At 49.2% G+C, this 15,941-nt stretch overlaps 1 protein-coding gene across 4 annotated transcripts in view; it reads right to left on the bottom strand.

Annotated features, from left to right (window-relative positions):
* The window catches only part of SMYD2 (SET and MYND domain containing 2), a 48,431-nt gene that overhangs the window by 16,356 nt on the left and 16,134 nt on the right, over positions 1-15,941 (bottom strand). Inside the window, exons 1-6 of one of the 4 annotated variants that reach the window (XM_071220110.1) lie at positions 12,676-12,902; positions 12,495-12,558; positions 3,922-4,032; positions 3,117-3,158; positions 1,253-1,313; positions 427-551 (exon numbers count right to left, since the gene is read on the bottom strand). In XM_071220110.1, the coding sequence (XP_071076211.1) occupies positions 427-551; positions 1,253-1,313; positions 3,117-3,158; positions 3,922-4,032; positions 12,495-12,558; positions 12,676-12,872 (600 nt within the window). In that variant the 5' untranslated portion in view covers positions 12,873-12,902. Of the gene's footprint in view, positions 1-426; positions 552-1,252; positions 1,314-3,116; positions 3,159-3,921; positions 4,033-12,494; positions 12,559-12,675; positions 12,922-15,941 lie in introns of those variants that run through there. The other 3 variants (XM_053915194.2, XM_024552462.4, XM_053915195.2) reach the window with 3 other exon arrangements.

Genomic DNA, 15,941 nt, shown 5'->3' with positions numbered 1-15,941 from the left:
GGCCTGTGCTTTATCAGGACAGTGTTGGCCAGAATACAAAACACTGCTTTCAGCATGGAAGGTTTATGAGAAGAGTAAAGATTCACGTAGGACCCGCAAGTGGTCTTTTCCAAGAGCCTACTGTGTGCCGTGGTGCTGGGGCGCTGGCCACGCATCTGTTCTCACCAACTCTTTCCCTGACAAGAGGTAGAGGGAGGATCAACTTCGTGAGCTCCCCCCATCAACTCAACAGCCCATCCAGAGCCGACCCTGACATGGTCAAGGTCACCTAGCATGGCTGTGAGAAACAGGGTCCAGCAGGTCCAGAACCTTGTCTTCACAGAGGCCACCCCTCTGTTTCTGCTCCCCTTCCCTGACTGTGTGCTGGGAACAGGCGCTTGTGCAGGGAAAAGCTACACCCGGTGTCACCCGAGGCTGCATCCTTACCTGTGCAAAGAGCGTTACCAGGCTCTCGTTGTCGGGGAACTCGAGGTGCTTGGAGTAAAAGCGATGGAGAGCAGAAATGTCACTCTGAATCAAATCCTTCTTCTCATTGTCTAGTTTATCCAGATCTGTGGAAAGACACACTGTTGTTCACCAGGTAGAAAACTCTGGATTTCTGGCTATACCCTTCTCTTACTATAAATGGCAGGGAGGAGAGGGAAAAATATGTGGAGCCCCCCCAAAAATATTCTTGCCCATCACCTGGTCTAACTGATGACCCCAAGGGGAAGAAAAGCATGCCACTTCTTTCTCCTCTTCCTCTGATAACCGGAAGTCACTCAGGACATGAAATTTCAAGTGACCCTTTGCAACGAGGTCGGAGATGCGTGACGATGATGGAGAAGCAGCCTCAGACCAGTCGAGCCCGCCTCACCGCACCCCCACACTGGCCCTGCAATCTGTGTCGCGGCCAAGAAGCTGGAGATCCCCTGATTTAAATCTTTCATTAAGGACGTCAGCTGTTTACAGGACTGCAATTCAGCAAAGATCCAAAAATACTCTGCGTGCCAGGCGGGCACACAGGAGAGAGGTTGGGATGCAATAGTTCATCCCGAGAGCTCCTATTTCCCCTTAATTACTACCTAACAATCCTATCAACTCAGACAAAAAAGTTAGTCATTTTTCAAACGAGCACATAAGTCCAAATACAAGCGAGTAATTGTAAAATCACCAGCAGCACTGAGACAAACTGTCCCTTCCCGTCCAGTCCGGCCTCGTCCCTGTGAAACGTGGAGGTAAAATGACTCCTCAGCCGGTCACGGAAACTTACGTGATTCAAACTCCTTCACGGCTAACAGTTTCTCCGAAGGTGTCCTGTCTGGGTGGCTTGTCTAGTAATTGGGGAAGAAATCACACAGTTACAGATTTTAACGACCAGGGCAAAATGCGCTTTCCCTTTTTCATCAACATGAAGAAAAAGCAACGGTTCTCCGTGAAGTAGAGAAAGCCCCCCAAGAATCCACCACTGGGGCTCTGAGAGTGTTTGCCCAAAGTCCAAATCCCAAAGACTCCTTTGAAAAGCTTTTTAAAGCATCTGCCGTGTTCCCAACACCCTGATAATGCTATGCACACAGTAGGCTCAAAAATGCTTGTTATGGGAAAGAACAGTGGCTAGAAAACAACTTTTTAGGGCCCTGACTTGAAAAGGACCGAATCTACAGATAACCATCCTATTGATTATTTCTCCTTCTGAAAAGGGACAAAATCAAACCCCCGTCCATTTTACACTTCCTTTAAGCATAAGCTAAAATGATCTCCAATTCTGTGTTTCAAAGGGAACACTTTGGGTTGCATCCGTGAGCCCAGATTCGCTTTCAATGTGTTGCTGCCTTTGTTCTAGACATCCCGAGAGGAGCTAACAATAGTAAACCCGCCAGGCTTTGAGGACATGAATAAACTTGGTGTTGACAAGAGTTCAAAAGCAGAGCTCCAGAGCGGCCCGAGGCACGTCTTTGTCATCTGGCTATTCAATTTGGGGATACAGGTGGTCTAGCAGGGCGCTCTCACCTCTCTAGTTAACATGTTAAGCTTCCCCCTGGTAGTTGGGTGGCCTGTCTCCCCTAATCCTTTGCAAGCTACTGGAATACAAATGGTCTGGTTTTTTTTAATCATCACGTCCTAGAGAGATGAAAATGTGGCCAGGTAACTTTTCATTTAATAGACTATTAGTAGTCGCAGTAATTATAATAGAAGTTGAATGAAACTGGTATAAACTCATCATAGCATTCTGAGGAGCCTCCTGGTGGGGAAACATTTCAATAGTTCCTTTGGGGAAGCAGAAATCTTCCATTCACGGGGGATGTGTCTATAAGATTAGTCGTTCGTTTTGCCTGGGAAAGCTTTTCATTCAGGAAAGTACACCAGCTTCTTCTGCATTCTTAACCACAACCCTATAAATAACATCGCTGAGTGGGGGCTGGGGGGTGGGGGCAACTAGCAGTTTGGTCAGCCAATCCTCCCTGGGTGCTCACGGATCTAATTCGATGGCTTATTTACCCCTATACCTCCCCAAGTCACACCATCTCCCCCTTCCCTTTCCTTCTGACCAAGTACTCTGCATATATTTAAAGATAATTGTTGGGATCCAAAAGTTAACCTCCTCCAGGGAAAATGAGTCTGATTTCTCCACCTCCGTCTGCAGGCGCCCTGAATGCCTCTGGTTCCCCTGAGCAGGCGCAGTGGCATTTCAGCAAGCACCTGACCCCAGCTGAACATAACAGAATGGTGAGCTCAGAGTTCAGAAATGATCTACTTCTGTTTACGCGGCCCAGGATCCCAACTTAGTCTGGGGTCAGGTATGTGGTAATCATTAAGATCACATTTGGCTTAGATTAAAAAAAAAAAAAAAACGTTTTAAAAGGGGGTTGCATAAAGAAGAGGTAGATGAAATTTCAGCTTTAAAAGATTTAGCTCTGGCTGGTGTGGCTCAGTGGATTGAGCACTGGCCTGTGAACTGAAAGGTCGCTGGTTCGATTCCCAGTCAGGGCACACGCCTGGGTTGCAGGCCAGGTCCCCAGCTGGGGGCGTGCGAGAGGCATCCGATCAATGTATCTCTCACACAGTGACGTTTCTCTCCCTTTCTCCCTCCCTTCCCCTCTCTCTAAAGATAAATTAAAAAAAAAAAAAAGACTTACAGTGCAGAGGCCCTGCCACCATCTGCTTATTAGTAAGCAGCTCTGTGGACAAAAACACCTTGTAAGCCCCCTGTGGCCTATTTTGTTGTGACAGGTCCCGGGTGGTTCCCTCCCCTCTTTCCAGTTCAGCCCTTTGGAGATCAGGCGTCTCACTACCATGTGATCAGTAAGGACTGAGCAACCAAGGAGGAACAGCCGGGCCTGGCATCATCTTTGGAGAAGCTTGTCAACCGTCATGTTCCCCCAGCTTCTGCTGGCCCACTCCTTTCTCTTCTCCTTTGCCTATGTCCCCCTGGCCATTCCATCCCACCCCTCACCACCTGCCTAGACAGGGCACACAAGGAGACAAGAACGGCAGAACATTGTACGGGGCGGGGGCGCAGGGTGCCCTCTCTGAGTCAGGGAGGAGAGAGGGAAAATCTCAGTACTTCGCAGGCCAGGCTGGTTCCCTAGGATGCACTTATTGTTTTCAATCCGGTGTTCGTGCCTTGAAAAGCCGTATTTTTCTATGTAATCCTATCTCATGAAAAATGCTTACAATTTCATAGCTGTGGCCCTGTTCCTGGCCTGGGGTAAGCGACACCCTACTGCATAGAGTGAGTGACAAACCAGCTTACACCTGGAGTTCCGTTCCTGGCCCCGTCCACATGGATGTGACAGGGGATGGAGTCCAAGGAGGATTAATAAGAAATGATCACCACAGGTCAGTTACCCACCCCTCTGGCCTCTAAGGAAAACACAAAAACAAATCCCATGAAACAAAAACAAACCCCCAAAACAGGTGAACGGCATCCCATGCCCTCACCTGTTTGGCCAGAATCCTTGCCGTGAGCCTTACAGTCTCTGAGGGATTCCAGTTTTCCCCAAAAACAACCATGGGAGAGCATTCCAGCTTGTGCATGGGCCAATCTTCTTTCTGGGAAGGTTAAAAAAAAAATTACTGAGCACGCACATACTGGAATGAAGTCTGAGAAGAGAGGATGCAACAAGTCCTCCTGGCTAAGGTCAAGTGAAATGTGTTTCCTTTTGGAAAACAGGACGATGCTCCCAACGGCTAGAGATGAAAACATCCTTTAAGGTAGGTATGGTTGCGTAACCTGGACTCAGGCCTGGCGGAGGTCGTCAGGGTGAGAAAATTCGCTGTGTTTTTTCACGAGCGTCTTGCGTCTTTCCGCAGCCTCGTTCCAGACAACACGCCCGCCTCGCCGTTACCTGCGGACTTGGCGGGAGCGCGGTGGCCAGGGCTTTGGGTCCGAGCCGCAGCCCTGGCCCTGTGTTCTGGCTCTGGTCTCACGTCGGGGCACACCACCGGGCTTGACATGCCCAGCAACTCGTCCCCTCTGACAGGGGCAGAGACAAAACAGAAGGGAGGGCCTTGTGCAGGGCCCTCGGGGAGTGTGGTGGGGGCCCCTGTGGGGAGCATTTGGGGGTCTGGACTGCCTGAAGTCTCACTTGATAGAACGGGAAAGCGCTTTTCCTTTCTCTCCCTTGTCTTGAAGCTTCTGTACCCGGGTCGAGGGTGGAGGATACACACTCAGGACGGGAAGGGTGGGGAGGCCGCGGGGTCCAGGAAGCCCGAAGGAGGTCAAGGACACGAGGTGCTGTGGATACCATGGGAGGAGTGGGGAGGAAGTGACCAGGGCAGTGCTGGTGACAGGGTCGGTGTGGGGTGACTGAGAACTGACTGGGCGTCACCGACTCACAAAAACCAGGTGGGGCGGCGTGAGGGGTGACAGGCTGCTGGCAGTGGACTCAGAGACAGAGAGAGAGGAGACATGGGAACTGGGAGACACGGGGGCTTTGTGGGGTGCAGGGTGGGGGGACCCATTTTATTGGGAAACCTCAGAGCACGTTTGTATAAGGGCTCTGATGTTTCCCAAATAAAACGCTCTTCCTCACAATGGAGGCGGGCACCGTCCCTTCTTCCCTCAGGCTTTCCTCCTCAGAAATGGCAAGTCCACTCTTTCAGAAGCTCAGGCCGGGCACCTGGAGTCCCCCCTGCTGCCTCAGCCTCCCCCCACCCCACATTCAACTCCCTGTGACCCCACCGCCTCTCACTGTGATGACTGACCTTGCCTTTGACCCCGGGCCCTCACCGACTATGGCCAGCAGCGCGGCCAGCGCCGTCCACCTGCTCAACAAAACTCAGCTCTGCCGTCTCTGAGCGCAGAGCCTTCTGATGGCGCCTCTTCTCAAAGCAAAAGGCAAAGTCTGAGAGTACCTGGGAGGCCACCCGTGACGGGAGTCATCCCTCCCAACCCCCACTGGCCCCCCGGTGGCCCCACATGCTCCTTGTGGTCCTTTCAGCAAACCAAGCATGGCCCTGCCTCAAGACATGCTGCATTGCCCAGCTGGAACCTTCTCCTCCTAGATATCTGTATCCCCTCCCTCACTCCATGTCTCTGCTCCACGGCACCCATTCAAGATACCTGCCATGAACACCCTGCCCAAAACAGCACTTCACGTTTCTCCTTAGAACCTCTCACCACCTGACATATTACCTATGTATTAGTTTTTGGCTTAGTGTTCCTCCCCCCACCGAAGTAAACGACCTTCGTCTCTTTTGTTTGCACCTATAACCCCAGGACCTAGAACAGTGCCTGCCTTTTCCTAGTCACTCAGTAAAGCTGCTGAATGAATGAATGAAGATGTCTCCCTACCCCTCCCTGCCAGCCCCCTGTGAAGGAAGGACACAATGCCACTTAATGACTTAATGCAATAGGTGACACAGACCCTTGGCTCAAGTTCTGTGCCAACATGTTCTGCAGAGTTAAATAATGCTGTGCCAAATATGCCTAAGAGCAGGCAGAGAAAGAAATGACAAGATATGTGCGATGGAGAAGAGGTCTGTTCATAGCGAAAACCTAAAATAAGAGCGCGGTGATGAGGTACGGAGGTAGGAACAAGTAGGTCCAGCTCCCTGCAGGCAAACCAGCTCCCTGCTCAGACACAAAGCAGAGAGAGAGAAAAAGACAAAGAGAGCTTCCAGCCTCAGGATACTGAGGAAAATGGGGAGCACCCACTGGGGACAGATGTATAATTAATACCTGTGAACAAGTGGCCACTATGACCCCAGGATCTCTAAGCAAACGCCTCCTTTGCAGGGCCTTGAAGATGCTGGTTTTCTGCCCTGGCAGGTGTGGCTCAGTGGAGTGAGCACATGCCTGCGAACCGAAGGGCTGCCAGTTCGATTCCCAGTGAGGGCATATGCCTGGGTTGAAGGCCAGGTCCCCAGTAGGGGGTGCATGAGAGGCAACCACACATTGACTTTTCTCTCCCTCTCTTTCTCCCTCCCTTCCCCTCTGTCTAAAAATAAATAGATAAAATCTTAAAAAAAAAAAAAAAGATGTTGGTTTTCTGAGCTGTAAGTGAGGTGTTTAACAACAATGAGGCCCCAGGAGAAAGTTTAATATGAACATTTCTTAACATGATTTATTCATTATATATCAATATGCTTAATACAAAATTAATGTTGCTATAAGTAACACACCATGTTGACATTTACTGATGTAAATGTCCGAAAAAGGAGGGGACCCTGACTGCAAGGAACGCTCTGGGAGGGGGAGCAGAGTGCTGTCGGGCAGGACACTGGTCCGGGGTCAGGAAACCTGCATTCTTATGCCCGCTCTGCAGCGCCGCAGCTATGTGACACAAGACAGGCCTCTTAGTCCCTCTGCGTCCTTGTCCATGGCTGTAAATAACATGATCCCTAAGTTACTTAGCAGGTCCAGAGTTCTGAGCCTGTGATCTTATACCTCCCAACAGTGATAATCAGATGCAAAGCTTGAAGACTACCAAGAAATATGGGACCTTCAGAGGACAATCAGGCCTTCGTGTCCCCACACAGGGACGTCCGCTCATCCACAAGGAGAACCTAAGACAGTGCCTGGCACACATGGTGCCCCCTCGGGGGACCATGGTGACTGCTCAGTGACGGTCCGTCCGTCCGATCGTCCATTCATTCATTCATTCATCCATTCAATAAGCTCTGCAGCTGACCCTAGAGGCAGGGATGGGAGATGAAATCTTTGACTTTCTATAGTTTATGCTTTTATGAGAACACGAGGTAGAAGCAAGAGCGCCCACGATGTGACACAATCCCACACGGCAGTGAAATCAGAGAGCTGGGTAACTTCCGGGAAGTGCAGCATCCCGTGTAAGTTTCTTCAAGGGAACTTATCAGAATAACGTAAGTTTTCACTTTCTGTTGGAAGGTGATGGCCCACATTATCTTAGAGAACCTGACAGAGGCAATTTGCCCTAGTTTTACACAGAAGATACCACAAACAATCACATTGGACAAAATAGGAAAAAACAACGCTAGCCGTTTTTTCTCTCCAGTGTCAGCACTTCCTTTGTACACAGAGTGACTTTGCAACCCTTCATGCTTTTTAAAACATGTGTCAGTTTTTCTAAAACTTTTCATCCTATTTTTCTTCAAAACTCAAGCCATTACTCCTGCCCTGACTGCCATCTTTATAAAATTTTATGTAAACTTGGATCCAATTTTCCAGAATAATAATATACAAATAAGTGCCCAGGAAGGATTCAGACAGACGTATACCAGAGCTTTACTTGTGATTTTCTCCGGAAAGGTTAGATTACGGATACTCTTCCTGGTTTTGCAGTCCATACTTTCTGAGTCTTCTCTAATAAGCACAGATGATTTGTGCAATAAACTTAAACAAGTAAACTTATGTAAAAGTAAGATATGGATTCGTTTTGTACCTTTAAACTCCGAATTCATTTTCAGCCAGTGGACTAAGGGCTCTGCATAACTTTCTGTGCATGGACAATAAGGCTTAAAGATGCATAAAGAGTTGCAAAATTGTCTCGCGGTGCACCCCATTTCCAACCCTGGAAGAAAAGGGTGATTGTTATGTCATCCCGTTGCCTGCAGAGCAAAGGACGCATTGTCTTTCTGGCTCAGGAGACTGGGTTTTTACCGCCAAGGCCCCTTCTCTAACTCTCGCATTGATATCTCTCCAGTTCTCATGGTGCCTTCAAATCAGACTCAGCCCACTGGTGCACAGGTCTACGGGCTTCCCTAACACGTGGACTAGTGAGAAAAGGCCATACGATTTCTGCTTCCCACTGCCCTTGCCTTCAAGAGGAAGAGTGCAAACGGAAGCAGGTGCACACTGACCAGCTCCCAAGGCAAGGACTGACGCTGCTGAAGCCTCCTCACGAGGACGCGGGCTTTGTCACGTGTTCCCCGTGAGAGTGACGGGGTGCGCTCGGTCATGCATACACTTTCTCCTACTCTCAGACATGCAAAAATGCTTCTAAACATTATTTAAAAACGAGTGGCTCCATTTAAGATGCTTCCTGCGTTTGCGAGACCAAAGTGAATTGAACCAAGACGGAACCTATGACTCTGGCTCCATTCGCTCGTCACCCAGGACCACAACAGGGTCACATGACCACTTCTGAGACATTTCCTACACTTCTGTTTTTTTCTGGGTGATAAAAGTGAAGGGCGTTCTCACATCTTTAGCCACATGCTCCTCGCACATGCTTTTTTTTTTTTTTTTTAGTCCCAGCCATGGCTTGCCCCTTCCTACTTTCAAAAGCACTCATAACCCCATCACTTCCATTAATTTTTTTCCCATTTGATAATGTTAAGAAATAACACCCTAGAAAGATCTACTCCCCAGTGATTCCTCTTAAACTATTGACTTTCTAAAACTACTCTTCTAAGTATGTCATGGTGCAATTTAATGAAGTCTAAGCAAGTTAATAACTAATAACACATTTAGCTTTCTAGGCATACCTATACAAATAAACATAGTTCATTAAAACACACAATCGCAAAACAAACCTAACTAAAATGGGATTTCTATTCATTCGTGCTTCCCCCCATTACCCTTTTATGCATCATCATTTAAAACCTTTCCTCGGGCAGGATCACACTGAGTGAAGTGACTGAAGAGGAGAAAGTAAACGGGACCAGACACAGTCCAATTGTATAAAGTACAGCTAGACCCTAAAGCGCTGATGTTCACGAGAAGGGTCTGGGGAGAATGGACATCGTGTCTGGGATCTCCTGAGATCCTGCATTCCCTAGAAAGAGGAAACCCTCAGAGGCATGTGGGGCTGGCACTCCCGGGGAGGTTTCTGGCAAAGAAAACACTGGAAGGGGCTCCTCCATTAAAGGCCACTTCTCTACGTTGACCCACTCCCACGGAGCCTCTCCTCTGAGGGGGCCCTGAGGGTTCCCACACAGTGTTGGAAAGTGGTGCCAGGGCTCCTCCTTGGGCAGTCCAAGGCTAGCCCCAGTTCTGCCACTGTGTGGCCTTAGGCAGGTCCCCCAGCCACTGTGGACACGGTTTTCCTATCTACAGACAGGCCGGGCGTGAGAATCTGCATTCCAGTCTCACCCTCTGCTGGGAGGTACTGAGCCCCTGAGGACTCCAGGTGGGTGGGGCCTCCCTGTGAAGATGGCCCTGGTAAGTGACTTGGCAGGAGGGCTAGGCTTTCTTAGGCAGAGAATCACTCAATCACTCAAGCACTTTCTCTGGTTTCAGGCAGTTTTATCTTTGTCCCATAGCAGAGCCTCCGCCTTGGCCCCACCCAAGCATTCCCTCAGGCAGAATTCTGAGGACAGTTTCTTAATCTGGAGCAAAAGTCTCAGATTCCTCCCTAACCACTGTACCTACCAAGCAAAGAGGCAAAGCTCTTGCATGCCAATTGTTTCTAGGTACTTCCTGTTATTTAATCCTTAGGACCACTCTGTTTCCTCACACTCCACACACTCAGTTCTTCTGCACTAAAGGCTGGAAAACATGAGAGACCACCAGCCTCCTCCTTCAACCACAGTAGGCAGATGAAGCCAAAATGAAACTTACAGGTCAAGTCCAGCCTAGCACCCCCAAAAACAAGGGGCTCAGGAGCTGGGTTATCACCTGTCATCTAAGAGGGCCCTTTGGGCACTAGAAGAATTGAAGTGCACAAGTACTCTCCAGGGCTGAGGGTGCCTTGGCCCAGGAACTGGGCGAGGAGCAGGGAAGACTCCACAGGTCGTGAGGCTGAACGCAGCAAGCTGTCCTGGCCTAAGGCCTCTGAATGCAACTTAGAGTCACCAGACTGTGTCCTGCGTCCGGGGGTCCCTTGCTCACCAAGCAATCTCACTATGATTTAACCACCCATACAATTTGACTACAGGAAGAGAATGCACAGGCACACAGGTTGGTGTGTTTGGTCCCCAAGAGGGGGCGCCCCTCACTGTGTGCTCTTACACGAGGTTCTGAGTCTGCAAATCTGGGAGACGAGGTCCTGACTTCCAGGCTGGGGGAACCATATGGCCACCTCAAACCCCCCAGCATGGACCAGAGTGATTCACTAGAATAACGCCACCCAGCGAGGCGTCATTAAATTCCCTGAGTGAGGAGGAAGAGGGCTTAGCAACACGCTCAGAACACCCAGAGGTAGCTCAGCACCGCGTGCATCCTGATGTTCCCTATTAACGCAGAGCGTACAGTTAGAGAAGCGCAGACTCATTTTGTATTGTAATAAGCATCAGCCACACAGTGCATACCACGAGAGCTCTCAAGGTCTTATAATCCATTCCTTCTCTTAGGTTAAAAAAAGCCCCTTTACCTCTAAAGTATGCCGAACACTTTATCCTTTGCACAAACCTCAGCTTCGGTCCTGCCTGAATCATTGCAACATTATTTTCCACAAGCCCTCGCACCTGTATGCAGTGTGAGTTTATACAGAGCTTTCATATCTATCATATCCCTTGGTCCTTATAATTCATTATGATGGGCACTGCTGTCCCTGTCTACATTTGAAGGAACTGGGATGGAGGGACATCCACGGCATTGCCAAGTTCACAGAGTTAGTGAATTGCAGAGCGGGGCTCATGTCCTCCTGCTAGTCTGTGTTATATCATCTGAACTGTATGTGATTTACTACCTTGCTTCTCTAAAGAACCAGAATGTAATGAGTTAACTTTTCTAGAAGTGTTTAACTTAAATATAGAAACTGCTAACTTGTCAGGCCTGAAATCATACCGTGGAAGTCCTGGGGCTTGTGATGTCTCCAACACCGCAGCAATCTTACCACAGAATATTCTAGCCACACTTGGTGGGAGCCAAATATGATCTCTCCTCCTCAGAAGGAGGCACACTCCCTGAAAACTCAACAACAAACCCACTTATATTCTCACTGTCACTGGGGCCGGCCACCTCTGGAAGCCTGCTGTGGGACACCCAGGGAGGCAGGCTGTGCGTGCAGCCTTCAGGGCCAAGGGAGACACTCCCTTGCCAATGGCACAGCCTGTGCTTCATTCTGGCAAGGGTCCGCTGTGACTGGAGTGCCACAGTCAGATGACATAAGGGCTTAGCAACCTCTCCCATTGCCACATAATGCTCTTTGTGGACATTAAAAGGCCAACTGCATGGGGAGAGAAGAAGGAATCAGATAAAATAGTGGGTAATCAGAGTAGATGGGGGGGGTAGGAAGTGAATGACTCCAAGTCACTCCCTGTCAGCTGGAGCCATTGTTTAATAACACCAGCTTTCCCAAGGTGTATTAATAGGTTTCCATGTTAAAAAAATAGACTGGGGAGAGTATACAGAGGTCAAGGGTCATAGTCTCCCCAAATTCAGGTCGTCGGAACTTGGAACGCTTCTTCTGTGGAATACCTACGAACATTTGGGAAACTGGTATCGAGCAGGGAAGTTGGGAAGAAACCACTAAAGTCCCTCAATGAGTGTCCTTCCTCTGAGCTCCTCCTTACGCTTCCCATTCTCATGGCACAGGAATCCCTTGAGACTTATCCACCAAACCAGATGGCCCAGGCTCTACACGCAGCCAGCCTCCTAAACCTGCTCAGCCCCAGCTCCAAGTCCAAGTTTGGAGCAACCACCCTCTGGCTGGTCAAAGGCAGTGCCAGGGGCTCACCTAAGTCTAGCTGGAATCAGGCTGGGTTCAAACAGCCCAAGGGTGACGTGTGGCCTGCTAGAGGGATTTATAAAAATACAGACCTACGAGGTAAAACTTAAAAAATTTTAAAGGCAGCATTTTAACATTTCTCATCTGTCATCTCTGCACATTCCGTCTGTTGCCAGTGGCCTTGCAGGCAGACTATCGACCTTGGAAACACACCTGCCTGTGCCCAACACGGCTGTCCTCGTGTCTTTCCCACTTTGCCTCCTGCTTCTTTTTTCTGTCCTACATGTGGCCCCCAAATGTCACCGCCCTGGTCCCAGGCCAGCACCCAGGGGCGTCCAGCCACATCCTCTGCCACAGCGGAGCTTTCCGGCTCTGGCTGCAGGAGGGCACTGGGGAAGCCGTGACAAGGAAGAGAAGGATGTTGGGGTCCCGATTTTCACAGGAAACAGGGCCCTCCCTGCCAGTTGGCCCGGCACCTACCTGACACTCCACATCGCAGTAAAATGCCTGCTTGCATCTTCCGCATTTGGACAATCCTTCTTTCCTTAAAAACAGAAAGGGCACTGTAGTGGCGAGAGGCACAGACACGTGAAGCTGCACATTTTTATCACGCGATAATCAAAGCCATCTGGTGGGGAAGCAGAGCCAAGATTCCTCTTACCTTCCTCTCCCACTGGTAAGTGGCATTTTCCCAAAGGAGGTTTTGACCAGATTCAGCCCTTGAGCAGGAGTGAGCTGGTCAAACAGTACACACTCCGCCGTTCCCCGACCCTGACAGCGTGAAGGGCGCCCTCCAAAACGATGAGCGACGTGCCCTTGGACGCGTGCGCCTGGCTTGGGACACACAGCTGTCAACATCACCTGCACTATTACTCAGTAGTTTGGGGCAAGTCAAAGGCTCTTAGGTCCTGATTTCCTCACCTGCTAAAGAGGGACAGACATAAAACCATTTAGGGGGCTTCACTTGATAAAGACAGAGGACGGGGGGTACATTGAAAACCATAAGGTGAGTGGCAGCTTTATCGCTCAGAGACACCAGTAAACCAGGAGATAAATTGAGTATGTCAGTAATTCAAATGTCCAGAAAGCTAAGTTTGAGACTAATGCAACCCAGCAGTGGAGACATGCCCTTGAATAAAATATGACTGGATGTGACTGGTCCATACACCCACTTTCTCAAAGTGCTACTGAGCGATTCTCCTACCTCTCCCTAATTAGGTCAATACTCCCTGTGCGCCGCCATATCATTCGCTTCCCAGAAAGGACAGGGATATTGTAGCTTTCCAACTGCTATGTGTGAGTCTGTTTGTTGCGTTAGCTAAGCCACAGCTTTTTAAAAAACTGTGAAGCTGCTGAATTGAACCACACATGCCGGAACTCTGAAAAGATTGTTTGGGCGTGGGGAACAACCACATCGTTTCAATCGGACCACTGTCTGCGGGGTGTCCTGTCTAATTCTCGCGCACGGCCCTGAAGCCAGCTTGCTGACCCGTAGCTCTGCCAACACCATGTGGGCCTTCTGCCACTGCCAGGGGAGCCTTGCTGAGTGGAGTCACCTCATCACCACCCCCTGCGGCCCCCGGAGGCGCTGGAGTTTTAGAATGTGCACAGAATTACACTGCAGAAGCCTCCTCTGGTCCTTGTCAGCCAGTGGTAGTCACCACACTACTCCCACGGCATCCAGAACGCGTGCCAAAAATGCTACTGTTGGAACGGAACAGGCTGCCTCGCCGTTTTTGTGACAGCACTTGGATTCCAAGGAGCTGCCCCAAGAACGGGTGGGAGGAAAGCACATCTTGCGGCTGAGGCATAAATAAATGTCCCAGGTTTGCACATCTCAACAGTTCACAAAGGAACCCACCCACGGATGCAGCTGAGTGTATTCTCTGGCCTGAAATACCCCCAAGGCGCTAACTCAAGGGCTCCAAACTCTGACTTTGCGTTTGGTAATATAAAACCAATGAGATGCATGGTCCTTGCTCACTTGCACTTTCTAACTGGGGAAAAAGGACAGAAGGTGCCCTCAGAAATAACCCCAAGGTGACATGGAAGCAAGTGCTCGGTGATGAGGGCCCTGAAGAAATGCCGAGGGGAGGGAGAGCAAAGATGGGCAAAGCCAGGGAGGAAACTTCCTTCCAAAGTTCTTTCCAAAAAGAAATGTGTTTGCAAATGGTTAAGGGGTGGGTTGATGCCACCCCGTAAAAATGTCTGAAGTCATTTGTTAATGTTTGTTTATGTGAGAGTAGGGTCCCAGAATCTCTAAGTTTGACTGAAGCTACTCACTCTTCCCACCAACCCACCTTCTCCCCGCCCCCAGAGGACAACAGAAAACTCAGTCAAATTTCAAGAGCTCATGAATCCGAAGCCCAAACATGGACCGCTGAAGAGTCTCTGAAAACACCCTGGTAGAAAAGATTAGGAAATTGTCACAAAAATGTCTTTATTAACTCTACACCGTGCAGAAGATCAAGGATTACACAGGTTTTCCCGCACGGAGGCCGGCAGTAATGTTGACCTGAAACAGGCCTTGTTTGCCACTTCAAGGTACCATCCCAGGGAGGGAAAAGCCAGTCGGGCTCTGGTGACCTAGGAAGGAACTCCGGTGGGATGTCATCGAAATTATAAATCTCCCAAAGGCCAGCTTCTCAGCACAGCCAGTCACCACGTCCGCAGCCACAAACAACGAAGAAAAAGGCTAACTTTTACGTGCTGGCAATATGTTACGCCATCTCCACTATGGATCCCAGCGGTTCTCCGATTGTGGTCTGCAGACCGCTGGGGTCCCCAACAGCCTTTCAGGGAGTTGGGGAGGTCAAAACCATTTTCGAAACACTACTACGGTCTTGACCTTTTCGTCGCAGAAGGTGTAAGGTGTCAAGGTGCCTAGAGCGCAGACTTCCTGGGTCTCAGTACAAATCGAATCAGTGGCACCAAACTCCCCGGGGTCATTGAAGTCTCCACTTCCACGCTCTCAGAGTAAAGGGGGGAAAGCCAGCTTCCCGCAGGATGTCCCCGAGGAAGCAGTAACAATATTAATTCTATCGCATTCGACTCTTCGCTATGTATCTTTGTGAGAGGCCGTGAGAGAATGAGCAGAATGCAGGGCCTGATGGCTGCCTCAGGGAACAGCCTTTGGGGTCCCTGGAGTTGCAAACTGAATCGGCCGCTTTTTCTTGCATTTTCACTTGAACGAACAACTGTAGGCCAACTGTGGTTACTCAGACTGGAGTATCTGGAAGAGGTGCTATTTAAATGAATGAAGTGAGCCTATCACTTCGAGGAAGACAATGGGCAATAGTTGTTGCTGATGATAGAAATTGGGCTTTCCAGGAAAAACTAGAACTTTGGGAAACATGTGTCTGCCGTCCTGAGCTTGACCGTCTCTGATCTGATGAGATTACAGGTGTGATTGTTTTCATCTGGTTTTATGAAGTGAGTCGGCTTTTAAAAGGGCTGCCTGCTTTCTTGAACCAATATTTTCTAAATGGCCAGTGTATGATGTTTATAAAACTATGCATGGCCAAAAGACTCATTCAAAGTACCAGATAGACCAAGGGATTTTAATGTGACAGAGAACACACAGTTTACAGACATGGCTTCAGGCTGCATACTACAACTAACATTTAAGATAATACCACTTACCGAGTTTTAGTGTTGAATCAAGGAATATCCACAATTAACTGGTAAGGCTATGAAAATACCCCTCCCTTTCCAATTACATATCTAATTGAGGGCTGACTGTCTCCATATACTTCAGCCCCAACTACGTAATGCCCCAGACTGAATTCAGAAGTATATTTGCGAATCCAGCTGTCTTCTGGAAATCCAGACATTAAAGAGATTTGCAAAACTGTAAAACAATACCACCATTCACTAATTCTTTTGTTTTGGAAAATAGTTCTCAAAAAAAAATGTCAATAGTCATGG

The sequence above is a fragment of the Desmodus rotundus genome, chromosome 12 (genome assembly GCF_022682495.2).
Source record: "Desmodus rotundus isolate HL8 chromosome 12, HLdesRot8A.1, whole genome shotgun sequence".
Lineage (NCBI taxonomy): Eukaryota > Metazoa > Chordata > Mammalia > Chiroptera > Phyllostomidae > Desmodus > Desmodus rotundus.
This window is presented reverse-complemented; position numbering and strand designations above follow the sequence as displayed.